Source organism: Doryrhamphus excisus, chromosome 6 (assembly GCF_030265055.1).
Source record: "Doryrhamphus excisus isolate RoL2022-K1 chromosome 6, RoL_Dexc_1.0, whole genome shotgun sequence".
In the NCBI taxonomy this organism is placed as follows: Eukaryota; Metazoa; Chordata; class Actinopteri; order Syngnathiformes; family Syngnathidae; genus Doryrhamphus; species Doryrhamphus excisus.
In genome coordinates, this window is record NC_080471.1 from 20,248,886 (window position 1) to 20,271,259 (window position 22,374).

The following is a 22,374-nucleotide window of genomic DNA, read 5'->3' on the forward strand; positions in this document are numbered from 1 at the left end:
ATAAAGCTATAAAACTGAAAATACTGTCTTATTGTCTTATTATATGCTGTCTTATTTTTTTTCAAGCATAATATTTTACTAACCAGAGTTGTTTCAAATTTACGACGGTATACTAGGGCCACATGAAAAAAAATCGGAAATTTCAAGAATAAAGTCGTAAATTTATGAGTAAAAAATTTTGTCACTAAGTTACGAGAATAAAATCGTAAGTTTACGAGAAAAAAAATATGTGTCAACGTGTCAGAATCAAGAATAAAGTCGTAAATTTATGAGAAAAACAATGTTGTCACTATGTTACGAGAATAAAATCGTAAGTTTCCGAGAAAAAAAATGTGTCAAAGTGTCAGAATCAAGAATAAAGTCGTAAATTTATGAGAAAAACATTTTGTCACTAAGTTACGAGAATAAAATCCTAAGTTTACGAGAAAAAAAATATGTGTCAACGAGTCAGAATCAAGAATGAAGTCATAAATTTATGAGAAAAAAATTTTGTCACTAAGTTACGAGAATAAAATCGTAAGTTTACAAGAAAAAAAATATGTGTCAAAGTGTCAGAATCAAGAATAAAGTCATAAATTTATGAGAAAAAAAAATTGTCACTAAGTTACGAGAATAAAATCGTAAGTTTACGAGAAAAAAAATATGTGTCAACGTGTCAGAATCAAGAATGAAGTAATAAATTTATGAGAAAAAATTTTTGTCACTAAGTTACGAGAATAAAATCGTAAGTTTACAAGAAAAAAAATATGTGTCAACGTGTCAGAATCAAGAATAAAGTCATACATTTATGAGAAAAAAAATTTGTCACTAAGTTACGAGAATAAAATCGTAAGTTTACGAGAAAAAAAATATGTGTCAACGTGTCAGAATCAAGAATAAAGTCGTGAATTTATGAGTAAAAAATTTTTGTCACTAAGTTACGAGAATAAAATCGTAAGATTACGAGAAAAAAAATATGTGTCAATGTGTCAGAATCAAGAATAAAGTCGTAAATTTATGAGAAAAACATTTTGTCACTAAGTTACGAGAATAAAATCCTAAGTTTACGAGAAAAAAAATATGTGTCAACATGTCAGAATCAAGAATAAAGTCGTAAATTTATGAGAAAAAATTTTTGTCACTAAGTTACGAGAATAAAATCGTAAGATTACGAGAAAAAAAATATGTGTCAATGTGTCAGAATCAAGAATAAAGTCGTAAATTTATGAGAAAAAAAATGTTGTCACTAAGTTAAGAGAATAAAATCGTAAGTTTACGAGAAAAAAAATATGTGTCAATGTGTCAGAATCAAGAATAAAGTCATAAATTTATGAGAAAACAAATTTGTCACTAAGTTACGAGAATAAAATTGTAAGTTTACGAGAAAAAAAATATGTGTCAACGTGTCAGAAAAAGCAGTTGAGCACAGATTAGCGGGTTTAGCTTTTCAAACTTACGTTTTCTGTACCCCACATGCTCAAGGGCATAGGTCACGTAAGTACCCCCCCTTTCATAACTGAGTTTTTTTATACGACCGTTTTCTCGTAATTTATTTAAATACTCCATCATGACAGGCACCGCCTGAGACAGCTATGAAAGGGGGGTACTTACATGACCTTTGGCCTTGGGTATAACAAGGTCATATAACAACTTTTTTCCTCATAAATTTATGACTTTTTTCTCATTAATTTGCGACTTTATTTCGTAAATTCATGACTTTATTCCCGAAATCTCTGATTATTTTCTCCAATATTGCAATTTTGCTGTCCTTGTAAAAATATTGACTGTAAAATAAAATGGCAGCATTTAGAATAAAACATAATAAACTGTTACAGGAACAATAAAAATCAGTTTTAAATCCGCACTAAGTCACTTTTAAAAGTCTTTCATTTTCTCAAAAATTAATGATAAGCCTGGATAAGTGTGGAAATAGCTTTTCTTCATAATTTTGAAGATTTAATTTTTTTTTTTTTAAACATTGATTTTACTAAGAATCAATGTTTGTCGCAGAATCACCACTCCCAAAAACATCACACACACATAACTTGGGATTATTTATTTTAATGTAATTAAAATTTTAGCATCACATGTGTATATAAAAATGTAAATGTGTAAGGTGTTCTCACACATAAACGCAACAAACAACCATCAGCACATTATGACATGCTAATGTTAGCATGTTCAACCAATTTCCATGTATGGTTATTTTCATGATGATTTTATTTATGTACCAGTCGATGGTATTTTCACAGGCAAACATCATATATAAAAAGAAATCCAAATATGAACTTTGACGTCACCTCAGCCAGCCAATAGTTAGCAACTATTCCTATATGGCTGTTTACATGACCCTGTTGTTGCATGCAAACTTTGACCGACACACTAGCATCATGAGGTGTCCACGTCTTAAATATGTTTCACATTTGAAGAACATTAAGGTCGAAAGGCGGACACATGAATATCACCCTTGGAACCCTACTCATGTCTGCATTCAAGCACACATCCTCCCCATTCAGAGCTCATCAATAATGAATAATTAGCCCAAAACTCACCAAAGAGGTGATGGGATTAAGTTTGTTGTCATCCAGGCCGCTTAACAACTGGTCTTCAGAAGCAGGCGCATTGATTGTTCTGTCAGAGTGAAGAACATGAGGTCTTCGGCAGCACAAGAGAACAAAGATTGAATCTATTTACCACAATCTAGTTTTCAGCATCAGATCTTTCCGAGGAGCTGCATCACAGCGATTGTGGTACTCTGGCCGAAGATGAACGCACCGCACAGCAGGGTGACCACCCCCCAAACTGTGAGGAAGACCCTGGAAGAAAGGACGCACAAAATATTTTGAACATTTTGAATGCTGAACTGTTAAATGTGTTTCCATAGGGAACCCTTTAGAACCCTTTTCTTCTCATCTGTACACAAGAAACGTTACTAAAGTGGCGTTTCATGACAAAGAAAGGAAACGTATTAACCTTTGTTAGCTTTCTGGTATCATCTCTTAGGTTAACGGGTCGGTTTTGACCGACTACGTTAAAAAGAATATCCTAAATACAAGGATGAAGAGTCTTGAACCAGTCATGATGTGCTATATATTAAAATTAAAATTAAAATTATGTAGCACATGATGTGATGTGCTATATATATCACTATATTGACACTTACTATGGTACACATTATGTCATTGGATGCTCATATCACCTCCTACTTCGGTAGGAGGTGCATTATTAATTTTTTTTTTTTTTAAACATTAAACTGTATTATGGAAAGCAGGAAGTGAACAAATGTAACAGTTACCGATTGTAAAAGTATCAGATGGAGGGGTAGGATTTAATAAGCTTTGCTTCTTCCTACTCCTTTTGGACATGTGGAACTGTGAACTGATTATGTGATGCATTCAATTGTAATCTGATGCATGTTCAAATGAAATAAAACCATTACCATTACCATTATTAAATCAGCTATAAAATACACTAAAAACAATAAGTTACTTCAAATTTGCTTCTCATGTCTTGGTTACCTTCTTAGGCTTCCTCACCCATGAAAATGTTGGTTTTAATACTTTTAGTGTGGGCATGTAGGCGTTTTTTTTTTTTTTGTCACTATACCCCTCGATTTCAATTTCCAAAAATGGTAAAATGAACCTCAAAAGAATCATATTAATAAATTGAAGGTTCTTTTGTTACCTGGCTATTACTGAGGGATATAGAACATATCTCTTAAATCAATTAGTTTTATTTATTTTCTCATTTTAGTATTAATCACTAAAGAAACATCTATGGTGTTCGGGTCAATTTTGACCCATATATATTAATGTCAAGAAAAGGTAGAAAAAGTTATTGTTTTCAGCAACAGAACTTTAGTATAAATTGAAATCAAAAAGCAGAACAGGTCCAGATCTTGGTTCACTGTACTTCTGGCCATTCTTTCCATGATCCAAATTGTAAATGTGAAATCAGCCATCAGTCAAATGAGTGAATTCACATGTCTGGACGTTGTTTTTCTGCTGGTATACTGGAAAAGCGGTCAAAATGAGAATCCCCTGAAGCTTACATGATGAGAAAAGGAGCTGGTTGTCATTGTGTTGGCTAATTGTACACTTATGATTTCAGTTGTGGCTCAAAATATTGCTTTATAGTCATATTATTATAACCGTGTCGAAACTGACCCTAACAAAACAGTGGTCATAATTTCAACCAGACCATTTTAAAATGTAGTAAAAATTATTTTTTTGTTTTATTTTGTTGAAATAGAGTTTCCTGACAAAGTCAAAAAGCCTTGATGCAATAAACAAATGTCATGTGATTGTTTTAATGCATTAAAATGTAAAACGGGTCGGTGCCGACCCGAACACTAGAGGAGGGTTAATGGAAACGAGTGTGTCAGCTTTTTCATCTTTTCACACTTCAATTTTCTAGGCTTTTTGTTTCATATCTAATTGTATGGCAAGTCTTTGATGCTTGGTGGAATATTTACCAGACACTCATTATGCTGTGCACTGCATCAGACGGAGCTAAGACTTTAACCGTAATAATAAAAACACTATGTATGATGCAGTGCATTATTATTTTGCTCAGCAAAGATGTCTCTGAATTGTTAGTTCGTGCTGATGTCCTTTATGTGAGTGTACAGTCTCTGTAACTGACTTCTCACTGGGATGACTAAACAAGCTGTAAAACCGCTGCAGTGCTTCCGGAATGCTGCTGCTCGAGTCCTGACGAGAACCAGAAAATATGACCATATGAGTCCAGTACTCAGGTCTCTGCACTGGCTTCCTGTCGCTCAGAGCATAGACTTTAAAACAGGTCTACGTAGATGGCTAAAGTACAAGGTGAGGCAAAATGATCTGACACATTTGTAGGTTAAATAAAAGGCAAATAAAGTAGAAGTACATATAATGCAATTTTGCTTTGTTTCTTTATAATTGTTTTTCGTTTCTTTTTCAGTTGCTGCCATGAATTGGACTGGTGAGCATTGCGCTTTTATTGTGGAAACATTTATCAAAACAAACAAATCAGTAACTGCAACACATCGAGCGTTCTGTTTGTACTTCCATCTTGGTGGACATGATACCGTACCAGCTCAAAACACCATCTTGTTAAGGGTTACCAACTTCAGAGCTACTGGATGTGCATTGAAACCAAAATCAACCAGCCGACCTCGCACTGCCAGAACTGATTTATTTTTTTAAAACATAATGAAACAGAATGGCATTATTATTTTTTTTTATTTTGTATATTTTTGTATTTTTATTTATTATTTATTTTGTTATTTTTATTTATTATTATTATTATTTTTTTTTTTTTATATATATAATATTTTTTTTTACTTATATATTTTTTATTATTTTGCCTGACCCTGTACATCTCTGACATGTTAGAGCCACATAAACCATATCGGGCTCTGAGAAGCTCAGGTAGTGGTCTCCCGAAGGGTGCCCAGAGTCAGGACTAAACATGGTGAGGATGCGTTTCAGTTTTATGCTTTCAACGTCTCGACACATTCATCATATTTCTTATGCTACGTTCACACCGATGCCGAATCGATGGCGAATTAAATCGGCGAGCAAAGCGGCGGCAAAGCGTAACAAAGCTTAATGAAAGCGTAAAGACCGTAATACAGCGTAAGAAAGGTTTGAGCAATTCGAAACATTCGGCAAGAGCGCCAAAAATTTTTAAACTGTTTAAAAATTTGAGGCGATCTGTCACGAATTGCGTAAAGCGGGGAGAGCGTATTAAAGCTTATCAAAGCGTCACAAAGCTTATCAAAGTTTTGCTCAAAGCGTAGGAAAGCTTAACAGAGCTTGGTTCAAAGGATCAATGGATCTGCTGCATCTTGGATCAGAGGCGGGATGCAGTCGGGATCTCGAAATTTTCCATTGCGTAACAGAGCTTAACAGAGCCTATCAATGCACAAGAGAGCTTGATAATCGTATCAGAGCGTTATTTAAAGCGTGATAAGCGCACCAAAGCTTATCAATGAGTATTAATGAGTATTAAAGCGTATCAAAGCGTGATTTAAAGCGTAACAAATCCTGATCAATCGGCATCAAGGCGTGAGTAGCCGTAGCAATTCGGGAAATAATTTGTCGCCTAAAGCGGGAAGGAATTTCGTATCAGAGCGTATCAGAGCTTATCAGAGCATAAACATATCTGAGGAGATCGTGAGATTTTTTGAAAAATGACGCCGAATTCGTCGCCGATTCAAAGCGCGACATTCGGCGTCGGTGTGAACGTAGCATTAGCTGCATCATTACTTCTCCAGACGTGCATTCATTCACTTCCTCACCTGGTCTTACAAGACACGGGCTCAGACTGCATGGCAAACATCAAGCAAAGTCCTAGTAAAACACAAAGATGACTCAACAGGGTAGAGAATTCCACATGAAAGGGAATATGTTCATAAAAACAAGAAGATACCTGGGAAGATGAAGATGAAAAAGGCGCTGATGCCCCCGATGGCGCTGATGACTTTACTGATGTCTGGTACGAACAGAGCGATGAGAAGAGTTGCGGTTATCCACAAAAACGTCAGCGTGTAGCGACTGCGGCTTTCCAACTCTACGGTCACCACACCTCCACACCTCCACCACCAACTCAGCAGAGGATCCTGGATCACGGACCTTTTTACGAAATATAAATTTAATAGAGAAATGTAAATGTAAAAATGTAAAGACTGAATCGACACAACAAGACGACGTGTCTCCAACCTGCCCAGCAGCAGGATGATGGGGTAGATGGTGATGATGGACACTCCGAACAGCAGCCTGGCGACGACCATCAGAATGTCCTCACCCATGTATGACATCAAAATGTCGGGCTTCACATCCTTGCCAAATGTCAGATACCCATAAACCCCTGCGAAAGAGAGCACAGTTAGTAGCAAACATAATGCAATTGATTTTCAAAGATGCGGCCCTACTCTCCTATATTGTTTAATACATGTGTAAACGCAACTATAGGGGTGTTAATTAGTGTCAGGACATCTCTAATAATGTTAAACACATTATTGTATCATACGTGTGGTGATGGTGGGTCCTGCAGCTAAACCAGATTTAAAGACGACCCATTATGCTCATTTTTGGCCCTTTGTATTGAGTTGTGGACTTCTATAGCAGCAAACTGCACAGAAAGCTTTCTAGATCTTTCAGATTCTGCACCTATTATTGTAGTGTTTCCATAGATTTTCTGGTTGTACACGTCAAATAAAGATTAGTTCAGCCCAAATGTTAAATCACATGATGATTGATGAACTACCATTACTTTAATTGGACCTACCAGGTCTCATGAAAACTGCTTGAGGGTGTGTGTATGTGGCAAGCTAACGTTAGCCATTCACTTCTCCTTTCTGCTCTCAGTACATTTGTAGCAATACTACTACTTTATACAAAAGTAATAATACAAAAGCCATAGTAAAGAAACTTAAGGATAGTGTGTGTATCGAGGGCAGTAGGGTAAGTTTAGGGTGGGTGGCTTTACATAAGCATATGTACGTATGTATGTGGGCCACTGATTATGAGCGCGTATACAGTATATATTTCAAAATGTTGACTGTGGCCATCCCATCTAACAACTTTTGTTTATCAGCATATCATGCATAATTGTCCTAACTTTGTTTTTATTGATAAGCCAGCACAGCAAAGCTGCTGTGCCGTGCAATATATTAATCATGGTAAATGGAAACGTTTGGCAGATATTAGCGAACAACTCTCCTGATCTGATTATTTTACATATCTAGTCTATAATTATGGAATTTTGGGCGATTTTTTCCCATATGGATTTGTGTTTTTAATTGCATAAACAACTTCTTGGTTAGACTGTAAAAACAAATCAATGCCCTGTGAGTAGCTTATGTAAATGAGTTGCCCCATTAATGGATAATGTAGCTCATTTCATGTGGTGTTCATCACCATTATTTTGGCTGATTAAACAATACTTAATCTGTTGGAAGAACTTTAGAATCACAATAGTGTGATTGTCCACAAATGGACAATCAACAAAAAAAATATTATTTATTTGTAACCTTGGTTTTCTCTTCGACTAACAGGATTCAAGCTACGATACAGTCAGATCTCAAAACAAAGCTGGGGGGGCGGGGGTGCTGGGGCCTATCCCAGCTGTCTTCGGGTACAACCTGGACTGGTCGCCAGCCAATCACAGGGCACATATAGACAAACAACCATTCACACTCACATTCATACCTATGGACAATTTGGAGTCAACAATTAACCTAGCATGTTTTTTTGGAATGTGGGAGGAAACCGGAGTACCCGGAGAAAACCCACGCATGTACGGGGAGAACATGCAAACTCCACACAGAGGGTGGAATTGAACCCGGGTCTCCTAGCTGCGAGGCCTGCATGCTAACCACTCGACCACAAACATATTGGCAAAAATCCCCCCAAAAAATGTGTGGTGCTGAATTGTGACTAGAATAATGTGGAGTGAGTGGGGTGTGCAAACTGAACATGCAGTCATACCTGTGAGAGAATAGATGATGAGGCAGATGATCATAGTCACCACAGAGATGAAGGCCCAGTGAGAAAGCCGTTGGTTCTCCATGCTGCTGTAAATGGCGATGGATGCCTCGTGACACTGACAAGAGGAAAAAAAAATGTCTCATTCAACTTTACCATTGTAACTCAGTTGCTGGTATACACCTGTATATATGAAATACATAGCACACTCAATATCAAAATAACCATAATGTTATACAAACTGTCCATGTGTTGCAAAGAATCCCTGCCAGTGTGTCAAGCTGAGGTTTTATAGGACATTAAATGCCAGATCTGTGCAAGCAAGGAGCCATTTAAACCACCACATAGCCCAGGATAAAGACTCTTGTCCCCACTTGATCCTCGGTGCCATCAACCTGGTTTAAATCTCATCACCCGTTTCCAGGCCCCCACTGGCCAGGATCTCATCAGGTCTCCTTTCAGCTCTTTGCACCGCAATTACTCACCCTGAGGTGGTGAGTCTCTGTGTGTGTTTATGTGAAAGGATATGCATCAATCCTTTTGCATGCTGCCTTCTGTTATTAGATCTCGCCTGCATCTCTCAGAGGTTACCTTGGCAACTTTGCACGTTACACATAGTTACACATAAAGGCTTTGCTTTAGATTGACAGGATGATCTTTTTTCTTCTACTTGACCTGCCTATTAAATATGAAAAACGTATTCTACAGGGCTCAGACGCCCTAGGCCGTGCCAGCTAGCTGACCTTTACTTAACACACACATCCAAGAAGGTTCAGAGTGTGTTACGGCCATTCATTGCAGCTTGGATGGTCAAAAGGTGACTGGACTAATGAGCGTGTCGATGGTGCCCCCAAAGGAGACCAACGGGGATTGTGTATAGTTCTTATTCTTCTTAATTTATTTCAGACATGCATACTATGTTACATTAATGTATCTCACATATACACTTACAATATCTATATACATACTTACATATATATACACACACACACACATATATATACATATACATATATACACATACATACATACATACACAACACCTCATTGCTACACATGTCTGAAAAGGAGCAGGAAGAAGCAAAGTAAATAGTAGCAGTTTTATCACAACTGAACAGCATTTCAAGAGTGATGCTCAATAGTGGTGAGTCGGTCATGAACGAACGGATCAAAAGAACTAGTTCTTTTTTGTGAACTGAATGAACAAGGTCACCGTCCCTAAAATACCCGTTCACTCCATTCAGTTGTAAATGCTTGGTTTTTTTTTGATTGGCTGGATAGTCAGTTCAGCATTCCTTTTGCAGGGCGGGACTATCTGCGTGCTTGTGTGTCTTATCCTATCGTCACGCCTCGCTCTGAGGCGGGGTACACCCTGGACTGGTCGCCAGCCAATCACAGGACAATTTGGAGTCGCTAATTAACCTAGCATGTTTTTGGAATGTGGGAGGAAACCGGACAAAACCCACCCATGCACGGGGAGAACATGCAAACTCCACGCAGAGATGGCCGAGGGTGGGATTGAACTCGGATCTCCTACCTGCGAGGCCTACGCGCTAACCACTCGACCACCGTGCAGCCCCTATTCTTTTCATATGACTGTAAATATATTTACTTGCTTGTACTTGCCTGAAAACCAAAACAGATGGTTGGAATGACGCTGAACGTGGATGCCCAGGAGCTGATCCTACACAGAATTACAACAGTTAGACATATACATTTGTACAGAATTTCCAATGCAGCGGTGCTGATATACATTCCAGCTCTGAAAGACCCTCAGAGAGTCTTAAGTAAGAGTCGTCCTGTCAGTTCCGGTGGCTTCGATTCAAAGCAGAGCTATGGATAAGATTCATCATAGAACCTCATAACACTGCTTATGACTGCCAGGTAGGTTTATAACCCAGAATGCTGTCCCAGATGACCAGACTTTAGTTTTAGAGAAGATGAAGATACATACATAACACAGTACCTTTGAGATTAAACTAATAAACAACTTAGTCAGCTTAAGGCTTGTTCTAGAATTGAAAAATAACTACTACATTCAAAATGCTAAGAACGAGGCTTGAAGCAACTAAATAACTTTTAGATGAATAATTGATGAAGTTTATCATTTAAGTTTAACATTTCAACATCAACCAACAACTATCAATCCTACAAAAGATGTTTTTTTCCACAGAAAGCATACAAATATTAAAAAAAAACATAATTGTTCCATTTCAAATATAGTCCAAGTTTGAGTAATGACAGACATGTCAACTACCAGCATCAATTTTTAGTGCAAGTACATACCCACTGCTGTAGAGAGGGGTTATGTGAAGGAGAACAGAATGCATGGTGTAGTACTTGATGATGATGGCTGTGGTCAAGTAGGTTGCAGCTAGAGTGCCGAGTACACTGGAAGAGAAGGACAGATACAAGGAGAGGAGATTCAAAAACACATCAATGGCAGTGGCATGCAACCAAATGAGTCAGTTTTTCCCAAACATTCATTCATTTGTGGCGGGCCACCACAAATAAATTTGGACCACCACATATACAGTAGATGCGGTGCCATTTTTGGCCCTTGTACATAAACACATTATAATGGGACTGTCTGTGTAGCTCAGGGGTCGATAGCTTATTTTTGACTTGTTTGCATATTTGCGAAAAATTGGAACAAAAGACTTTGTGTCAGTAGTGTTACTGTAATGTTCAGTGAGACTTGATTGCCGGAACAACAGCCTTTTATTGCAGGTTTGAATTATTTTTACAAGAGGTACAATAATAATCCCTAATAAAAATCCATAGTAAAAACACGGGCTACGTTTGGGGCAGTGACCAACGTAGAGGTGAAACTCAACTCTGAACCCTTGACGTCACTTCCTGTCCGCCTCTCTTTCAGGTCCCCTGGGGAACACATTCATAGTAACACACAAAAGTCGTAAATAGCATATTGACTTGTATTTTGTTTACTATATCAGGTACAAGTGTAAAGGTGAATAGAGGGGTGTCATTTAATGTCTAGAAGACATAATATATAATAACATATAATATTATAATTATATGATAAAATATAATTATTATTAATAATGATGAATAATTATATTAATAATGTATATTAATTATTATTAATTATATATTAATAATTATGTTGATTAAATTAATTATTTAATTAATAATTATATATATATATATATATATATATATATATATATATATATATATATATATATATATATATATATATATATATATATATATATATATATATATATATATATATATATATATATATATATATATATATATATATATATATATATATATATATATATATATATATATATATATATATATATATATATATATTGGACCTTCTAGCTATTTTTAAATATTTTTAAACATTATGTTTAATTATTATTTATTATATATATATACATACATATATATATATATATTATTTATTATATATAATAATAAATAATAATAATTATAATATAATAAATAAATAATACATAATTTAAGGAAATAATTATAATAATTAATAATTATATATATATATATATATATATATATAATTACACATAATGTTTAAAAATATTTAAAAATAGCTAGAAGGTCCAAAATGTGGTTTATATGCTTTAATTATAAAACTACTCTATTTCTCAATTTCTCTCTAAATTAACCATGATAAACAAAGTATTACTGAATTTGAAGAATTTAAAAAATCCTACTCTCCACCACTCTGTACTGCACATGCATGGCAAATTGCATTTAAGCAGAGATTACTGAACCCCCTCTCCCCCCTTCTGTGTTCTGATAAAATAATGCCTTGCTATGATGCAAGACAATTTGGCTGCAGGCATCAAAATCTACCAAACTGGAAGAGTGTTGCACGACCTAATTTAATAGGTCTATATGCTAAAGTTTCAGCAAAAGAGGCAGTTTATTTTTATATTTTTACATTGTTGGCCAAAGCACAACAGTGAACCCTAAAGGAACATCTGTTAATTACACTTGTCATATTTTAGATACCTGTCTATTACATAGTATGCACTCATTTATTCATTTTCAATGTTGCTTGTCCGCACTAAGGTCGCGGGGCTATGCTGGAGCCTATCCCAACTGACTTTGTTTTACAGATTCTTGCACATGTTGTCATATGTTCTGTTTTTTATGTATTTTCATAGCTTGCTCACAAAATGGAACTGGAAGTCAGCGGTTCACTCAAACAATGTAACAGTTTCTATATTAAATATGTACATATAATTCTGAACGTCTTATCCCAACAATGTATTTATGTGTCTTTTCCGTTGTTTTTTTTTGCCTGAGAGGGAAAAAGAAGTGATGATGCAACTCTGCAGTAATGCATTAACATTTCAGAGCAGTTTTAAGGGCTCAGCAGGGATCATTCAATGGAAGAATCACACATGACAGGAAGGAGGAAGTGGGAGAGCGTGGAGGAGTGAAGCTTGTGCAGAAGGTTACGCATTGTAGGGAAACACACACACACAGTGTGAAAATTGTAAATAGTTCAGGGTGTTATATTTGTAAATAAGTTGTTATTTTGATGTAAACAACCCCTTTTGTGTTGTTTATGTTGATATAATTTAGAGGTGCTCACACTTTTTCAGCCTGTGAGCTACTTTTCAAATGACCAATGACCTGATTCTATACTTATTACAATAAATATAGAAAATATATGTATTTACTAGATTTATATGTGCGTATTTATGTATGCTATACATGCAAATTAGGGGTGCACAGACTTTTTTTAGCATGCAACATACCTCTTAACATAATGTATAAAATCTAACCAGTAAACTATTGTAAATACTAATGATTAGAACTTAGTTTAGTAATCAAAGTAGTTGATATCATAATTAGCAGGCAAAGCAACATATCGAAAATGTTTCAGGAATGTGTACAGTACATTTTCCAATTCATCATAAAATAATAGTTTAAGTAGTGGAGTTCAGCTATCAAACAATGCACTTTTTTCCTACATAACATTAACTTTTGTTCCAGATCTTACCGCTGAGTTAGTTTATCAGTCATCAAAACAACAACAACAGATGACAGCTGCATCTCCGTGTGTAGATTGAAACGCCACAGGGGAGCAAAAGCAAATCAGCAGGGGAGCTTAATGTCAGCTGACTGATCTACCGAGTGACGTTTACTACCTTTGGTGCTCACAGTCGACGTAATGGGCACCCCCTGGTTATAGTTAGATATTTGATCTGTTACGAAAGCGAAAAATATTTCGGTCAAAATGGAATTTATGATTGAAATGTATCTTTGAGGGCGGCACGGCGGTCTAGTGGTTAGGAGGACCAGGGTTCAATTCCACCCTCGGCCATGTCTGTGTGGAGTTTGCATGCGTGGGTTTTCTCCGGGTACTCCGGTTTCCTCCCACATTCCAAAAACATGCTAGGTTAATTGGCTAATTGTCCATAGGTATGAATGTGAGTGTGAATGGTTGTTTGTCTATATGTGCCCTGTGATTGGCTGGCGACCAGTCCGCCTCTCGCCCGAAGACAGCTGGGATAGGCTCCAGCACCCCTGCAACTCTTGTGAGGATAAGCGGTAGAAAATTAATGAATGAATGAATGTATCTTTGACAAAATGACGGGAACTGATATTTACCTGAAACTTACCTATGTTAGAAGAACGGAAAAAGGCAGAAACAAATTTTTTTTTCAGATTTTTTTCCAATTTTCTTTTGGTAGGTTCCGTGTTTATATAGCCATAGAACGCTATATATCCTGTGTACATTCCAGAGTGTATGTGCATGTGTGTGTGTGTGTGTGTGTGTGTATTTGTGTAAAAGCAGAAACCAGACCTGATGTATTTTTGAATGCTGATCTCTTTTGGGGTGGAAATAGGCAGAATGAGGAAGGCACACAGCAGCACCAGGGCAAAGCGTTGGTCCGTGTAGAAGTGATAGGGCATCTCTGAGTCTGGCAAACCAGTTACTAACTCATACAGGGATCCGCACACTAACAGACAACACAATAAACAAACAACAACATTTGACCACTACTTGGAAAAATCAAGTGCAAGACACAAACTAATCAAGAAAAGCAGACAAATAAAGCTGAATCAAATAGAAAGTACAGTTTCAAGTACAATTGACCAGTTTGCAAAACACAAGGAGACAACATGAGAAATTCATAATGAAAAGATAGGGTACACTACTTTGAACTAGGGAGAACAGGCCATTTTTAATTGTCTATGTTATTGATGCACCAGCTCGGACAGCTCTCACCATTATTGTTCAGGAGGTGTGAGCCATGCTACTTTTTACACCACGCAACTTCTGTTACGTGTTTTTTGTAGTGTACTGGCTTCTTAATGCTTGTGGGTGTCTGAAATTAGTCAGATATTGGCTATTGTTTTTTATTATTAAGTGACATAGTAAAGTAAATAAAGTAAAGGAATATAAATTAATGGAACACAAAACCGAGGCTGCACGGCAGTCGAGTGGTTAGCGCACATACATCACAGATAGGAGACCAGGGTTCAATTCCACCCTCGGCCATCTCTGTGTGGAGTTTGCATGTTCTCCTGGGATTTTCTCCGGGTGCTCCGGTTTCTTCCCACATTCCAAAAAATATGCTAGGTTAATTAGAGACTCCAAATTGTCCATAGGTATGAATGTGAATGTGAATGGTTGTTTGTGTATATGTGCCCTGTGATTGGCTGGCGACCAGTCTAGGGTGTACCCCGCCTCTCGCCCGAAGACTAGCTGGGATAGGCTCCAGCACCCCTCGCGACCCTCATGAGGATAAGCGGTAGAAAATGGATGGATGGATGTAACACAAAACCGTATACCCAGGCGGGTCCAGAAGTACTTGAATGATTTTATACACCACCAAAACATTACAGCTATATTGGAATACATCGTGGTGAATTGGTATACCTTCATTCATTTTTCCTCACGAGGGTCACAGGGGTTGCTGGAGCCTATCCCAGCTGTCTTCGGGCGAGAGGCAGGGTACACCCTGGACTGGTCGCCAGCCAATCACAGGGCACATATAAACAAACAACCATTCACACTCACATTCATACCTATGGACAATTTGGCCAGTGGCCAATTAACCTAGCATGTTTTTGGAATGTGGGAGGAAACCGGAGTACCCGGAGAAAACCCACGCATGCACAGGGAGAACATGCAAACTCCACACAGAGATGGTAGAGGGTGGAATTGAACCCTGGTCTCCTAGCTGTGAGGCCTGCGCACTAACCACTCGACCGCCGTGCCGCCCTGATACAGTATACAATCAGAGAAAATAAAAAACTAAATTAATAAAACGTGTGCATGTCGCAGTTAATATGTTCCGGTGCTAACAGGGGAGCAGAATGGGCGGTGGACAGGAAGTCAGGGGTTTCAGAGTTGAGTTTTAGCTTGTTGTGAGAAATGGTCGCAACAGCAGCCTGTTATTACTATTATTATTATTGTTGTTGTTATTATCATTATTGTTGTTATTATATTTAAACCTGCAATAAAAGCGTGTTGTTTGGCACGTGTCTCACCAAAAAAATTACTCACATTTGAGTTGTCTTTTTAATGGCTTATATTTTTATTTTATTTGTATTTTATATTTGTATTTTTGTTCATTCAAAATCACTTAAATATGCATTTTTTTTACTAATATGTTGTATTCAACCACAGAACAGCATGGATTATTAATATGGTAGAGTAAAGCCGGGAAATTCAAAGCGCAATTTAGCAAGGGGTGACAGTACCTGCAGTTTAACGGGCTCAAACAAAGTGTTTAAGTCAACATACACTTTTTTATATTTGAATGCCATTAGTTCATTATGTCGACTCATTAGTCGAGTAAAAAAAAAATTGTAAAACCAAAAAAAACTCTTACTCACACTTCTCCAGCTGGTCATCCACAATGACAAGGAAGGCCACAGAGATCATAAAAAGATTAAAAACGAAGCAGATCTCACATAGCTGACCGATGGATGGGCCGCACACTTCCTTTACCACGGCCTGGTAGGTGCATTGGCCGCTTATCGAGGATGCATAGCCCAGGATGATCAGACCACTGACCAGGAAAACAAGGGAGACCTGAGTGGAAAAATATTGTAGTGCAATATTTAAAGTAGGAGTGTGACAAAATATCAATACTGTAATCCATCACTGTTAATTGGTTCCAGACGGGACCGTGATCAGTGAATTTCCATTAATATTTTAGTTATATTATGTTAATTAGAGCAATGAAATTTGATTACAACGCTTTTTAACATCAGACCCACTCACCTTTACACACATATTACCCAATATAGTAGACATAATAAAAGACTATAAGCCACTTGAGAAATAAATAAGATTTATTTATAATAAAAATTTATAATTCTGATTATTATTATTATTATATTATTATTATTATTATGCCTGATGTGGGATCAATTATACCTGCAATAAAAGCCTGTTTCCCCACTGATCAAGTCTGCTGCTTTGTATTGAGGTGTGGATTCCTACACAACAGTTACAATAACCATCTAGATCTTCCAGAGTCTGCACCTCTTTCTGCAGTATTTCCATGGACTTCCTGCTTCCAACCCAAACAGTCTGTTTAATTTAGTCCACACGCTGGGTACTCCCACTCCTCTGTGATTGGTCACACTCCCAAGCGCTCCCGAGAACTTCCAGATACGTAGGTCCGCATTTACTAAGTGCAGGCAATCTGCAGCTCATCACATTGATATCAATCGATCTCAGTGATATAAAAAACTCTGCAAAACTGAACGTGCAGAGCCATCAGGGCTCACTTCCGAATGCATAAAAACTAATTATCTGACACTTTGACATCGTTTAACAAAAGAATATAACATTATAACAACATTTATAGGTCAGAAAAGTGGAAAAAGCATAATGGGTCCACTTAAAAATATTTTTTTTGCATCTTGTTGTAACCACTAGAGGGAACTGTGAGATTGTTAAATATTATTGTGGTGACCTTTTTAATGTTGTTCTTGAACATTTTTTTAATTTTGATAATAAAGACATTTTTCTCCAGTAATGTGACGCCAGCAAATATTGTAATATAAAAAGACTAACAGGCTAAATACTCACACAGGTAGTGCGGTGACATAATACATCTGCTAACATTGGCCTAATTATTATTTCATTATTATATAAAAGTGGAAATTATCTGATAAAAAGTCATAATTGCTAAATAATAAGTCGAAATTATAAGATAAGAAAGTCAAAATTATGAGATAAGTCGAAATTATGAGATACAAACTGCGCATGTGCGAAGAAGGCAGCACCTGTAGCACATGCGCAGTTTGTATCTCATAATTTCGACTTTTTATCTCATAATTATGACTATTTAGCTCATAATTTTGACTTTCTTATCTTATAATTTCGACTTATTATTTCGTTCAACGTTTGCTACGTGTGTAATGAGTTGTCCGCTATTGCATTCTTGTTCCGTAGTAGGATACCCACCCACAATTGTGTCGCCATTTTTGCCAAGTGAAGAAAACGACACCTGACGTCATAATTTCGAATTTCTTATCTCATAATTTCGACTTTTCATCACGTAATTATTACTGGAATTGTCTTCTGGTGTTTCCAGTTCTTATTAACATGTTTTGTTACATGTTCTTGCAACGTAACTAGTTCTAAAGCAAGTCTCTTATATACACACCAATATTACATGTATTTATTATGGAGGCCCACCAGTGAACCTAGCTAAAGTATGTTCAACAAGCATTTTTTATGAGTTTGCCTTATAGTATACACCACCATAATTCATTAATCAATAAACAAATAAATTATTGTATGACTTACGTGTAGACTGTCAGTTTTAATTTAAGAGCTGTGATAACAATATGGCAATTAATTTTTCGGAACACATCCTCTTTAGCTGCTACCAATGGCCGGGGGGAAAAAAAGTTGTATATCCCTACCAGCTCCACTGTTACTGCACTGTGGATACCCCCGGCTCTCGCGAAGGCCCACGGAAAGTTGAGGAGTCCAGCGCCCAGCGCAGACTTCAGCATGATGAAGATGGCCCCCATGGATCCTAGCCGGGGCCCGGCCACTTCCACCCGCGGTTTGGCTGAGGCTGAAGCCAGCAGGCTAATGCTCTCTCTGGCCAACTCCTCCATAGTCTACCGGATGGAAACTCTCCGTGGGACGGATAGGTTTATATATAAGCACCCATACGAGTTAGCGGCCGGGTAACGACCTTAACCAGTGGGAGCTTCCCAACACTGAACCCATGGCACAGACTGGAACTGAGTGAGGTGATACCGTACACATGGAGGGAGGGGGAGTGCCCTTAATATGGATCCAAATATCGATTATATCGATACCAAGGGCGGTGTCTGTATTAGATTGATATTTATTTTCACAAATATCTGTGGTTTATTTATTGTCATGTTATATAATAAATTTCTGGGGATCACAATAGATGAAAATATGAGCTGGAAACCTCATATTACAAATATACACCATAAGGTGGCATAAAATACTATTAATAAATTACTATTAAACTAATAATATTGAACAAAGCAAAATTTGTTCTCAATCATAAATCACTCCACACTTTTTATTGCTCTCTGGTTCTACCATATCTTACTTATTGTGTGGAAAAATATGTGTAATAACTATAAAAGCAATCTTCACTCGCTAAATGTACTGCAAAAAAAGGTCAGTAAGGATAATTCAAAATGCCGCCTACAGAGAACATACTAACTCCTTATTTCTAAAATCACAAATACTTCAACTTGCTGATATAGTTCATCTTCAAACAGCTAAAATAATGCATAAGGCTAAAAATAACCAATTAGCTAAAAATGTCATCCAATACTTCTCTACAAGAGAGGATAAATATGATCTGAGGGAAGAAGTACATTTGAAACACTTATATGCTAGGACTACGTTAAAAAGCCATAGCATTTCAGTATGTGGAATCAAACTATGGAATGGATTGAGTAAGACCCTCAAACAATGCACAACGATGAGCCAATTCAAGAAACAATACAAGCAGTTGATGTTTGCTAAATACAAGGATGAAGAGTCTTGAACCAGTCATGATGTGCTATATATATCACTATATTGACACGCACTATGGTACCCATTATGTCATTGGATGGTCATATTAAAAATAAAATAAATAAAAATTAATCAAATAAAATATATATATATATATTAGGAAAGCAGGAAGTGTACAAATGTAACAGTTACTGATTGTAACAGTACCAGATGGAGGGGTAGGATTTAATAAGCTTTGCTTCTTCCTACTCCTTTTGGACATGTGGAACTGTGAACTGATTATGTGATGCATTCAATTGTAATCTGATGCATGTTCGAATGAAATAAAATCATTACCATTACCATATATGTGTGAATCTTATCATGGATTGTTTACTTATTTTGTTCATTTTTGCTCACATAATTCTATGAATTAGTGGTATGTATCAGGAGACTAATGTATGAGGGCCCAGAAATTGGTGTTACGCCCTTGGCGGTACAGACTCGTAGGTCATATGACAAAGGTTATAGTCATTGCTTAGTATTTTTTTTTTGGACATGCTTAACAAGTGACATTAAATATCATCACATGATTATATTTCAGTCTCTACAGGATGTCTTGGGACATTATATTTTGTTGTGGTATCATCCTAATTTCTGGTTACACAGTTTACAAGCACAAAGTCGAAAATGTGCAAGGAAGTAGCAGGGATTCAACAAAGTTGCAATCTGGCACATAATTTGCAGGAATTGGTTGAATTTGACTGAACTGGCACACTTGGAACATAGCACAAAATCCATAATAATAATAATTAATAATGAATAATAATTCATTCACATGGGCGGCACAGCGGGTGAGTGGTTAGCGCGCAGACCTCACTGCTAGGAGACCAGGGTTCAATCCCACCATCGGCCATCTCTGTGTGGAGTTTGCATGTTCTCCCCGTGCATGCGTGGGTTTTCTCCGGGTACTCCGGTTTCCTCCCACATTCCAAAAACATGCTAGGTTAATTAGCGACTCCAAATTGTCCATAGGTATGAATGTGAGTGTGAATGGTTGTTTGTCTATATGTGCCCTGTGATTGGCTGGCGACCAGTCCAGGGTGTACCCCGCCTCATGCCCGAAGACATCTGGGATAGGCTCCAGCACCCCCGTGATAAGAGGTAGAGAATGAATGAATGAATACACACAAAACAATGTGATGAAGTTGATTTAGAACAAATAATGTATCTTTGGGCTGCACGGTGTTCGAGTAGTTAGCTTGCAGGCCTCACACCAAGGAGACCCAAGTTCAATTCCACCCTCGGCCATCTCTGTGTGGAGTTTACATGTTCAATCCGGGTTCCTCCCACATTCCAAAAACATGCTAGGTTAATTAGCGACTAGGTATGAACAGGTATGAATGTGAGTGTGAATGGTTGTTTGTCTATATGTGCCCTGTGATTGGCTGGCGACCAGTCCAGGGTGTACCCCGCCTCATGCCCGAAGACAGCTGGGATAGGCTCCAGCACCCCCACAACCCTCATGAAGAAAAGCGGTAGAAAATGAATGAATGAATTCATTCACATGTCGTTAACATGATGACACTTACAATAATGTGTGGAATAAGTGTAATTAATATAAAGAAATTGAAGATTAATCTATGTATAAATACTATAAAAAATCTGCCCAAAAATACAATACATAAATAGAAAATAAAATGAGGTGCACAATGAATTTAATGAATCTAAGGAGGGGGGGTGGGGGGCTAAGGGTTTAACATGTCGCCATGGTGTCTGTTCAGGATGTGAACGGGTGACCTGATTGGCCAGACACAAGCGTTCTGGCACCTGGGAACCTTGAAGAGAAAAGGGCATGTGACCTCCACTCACCACCAGCTTTCCCAAATCTTGTTAGCACAGCGAGCTGGCTCCAGTCATTTCCAAGTTTCCCAAGGTTCATGGGGAGATTAGTTCTCCAATGCGGCCGGGTGACACATTCACAGGCTGATCTGCCCTATTAGGGCTTAGAAAAGCGGGGATCAGACCTCTTGGGACACAGACACACATCACCTCTGATGAAATCAACCTGCATCACTGATTTGAGCTAATAACTGATACTAAACCTTGGAGTGCAATGACATTAGTCCATCCAGTCTAGAGGTTGTCCACACCGCAATCCGGGCGGTTTTGGGGCACATATTCACTCAAGTCAAGTCTCAAGTATAAACATACAAATCAAGTCATTCCAAAGTCATACGCTTGCAATATGAGTCGTTACAAGTCACAAACCAAATAAAATGTTATAGAGTTTTTAACGTCAAACACAGTCGAGTTGCAAGTCTTTGATGATATTATCAAAATCATAAAATTTGTGACTCAAATCCAAATTAAATTATTTTTTAATTCATTCATTCATTCATTTTCTACTGCTTTTCCTCAAAAGTGTCGCGGGGGTGCTGGAGCCTATCCCAGCTGTCTTCAGGAGAGAGGCGGAGCACACCCTGGACTGGTCGCCAGCCAATCACAGGGCACATATAGACAAACAACCATTCACACTCACATTCATACCTATGGACAATTTGGAGTCACTAATTAACCTAGCATGTTTTTTTGGAATGTGGGAGGAAACTGGAGTACCTGGAGAAATCCCACGCATGCACGGGGAGAACATGCAAACTCCACACAGAGGGTGGAATTGAACCCTGGTCTCCGAGCTGTAAGGTCTGCGTGCTAACCACTCAACCGCCGATTAATTAAATTCATTCATTCATTCATTTTCTACCGCTTTTCCTCATGAGGTTCGCGGGGGGTGCTGGAGCCTATCCCAGCTGTCTTCAGGCGAGAGGGCCGGGTACACCCTGGACTGGTCGCCAGCCAATCACAGGGCACATATAGACAAACAACCATTCACACTCACATTCATACCTATGGACAATTTGGAGTCGCTAACCTAGCATGTTT

General features: G+C 37.5%; 1 protein-coding gene across 5 annotated transcripts; it reads right to left on the reverse strand.

Moving 5' to 3' along the window:
* Positions 1-2,066: 2,066 nt before the first annotated feature.
* On the reverse strand, positions 2,067-18,680 carry slc38a8a (solute carrier family 38 member 8a). Of its 5 annotated transcripts, XM_058075613.1 has the most exons (12): positions 18,363-18,680; positions 16,314-16,512; positions 14,272-14,428; positions 10,740-10,844; positions 10,080-10,137; positions 8,457-8,571; positions 6,687-6,834; positions 6,553-6,599; positions 6,397-6,459; positions 6,266-6,317; positions 2,674-2,795; positions 2,067-2,610 (listed from the first exon to the last, which is right to left on the reverse strand). In XM_058075613.1, exons 1-11 carry the CDS (start codon positions 18,561-18,563, stop codon positions 2,693-2,695), a joined length of 1,248 nt encoding a protein of 415 aa, XP_057931596.1. In that variant the 5' UTR covers positions 18,564-18,680; the 3' UTR covers positions 2,067-2,610; positions 2,674-2,692. The 5 variants fall into 5 exon arrangements, with proteins under 5 accessions (XP_057931596.1, XP_057931592.1, XP_057931595.1 ...); XM_058075609.1 differs by having other exon boundaries at positions 6,397-6,599; XM_058075612.1 differs by lacking the exons at positions 2,067-2,610; positions 2,674-2,795 and adding an exon at positions 4,343-4,691.
* Positions 18,681-22,374: the final 3,694 nt, after the last annotated feature.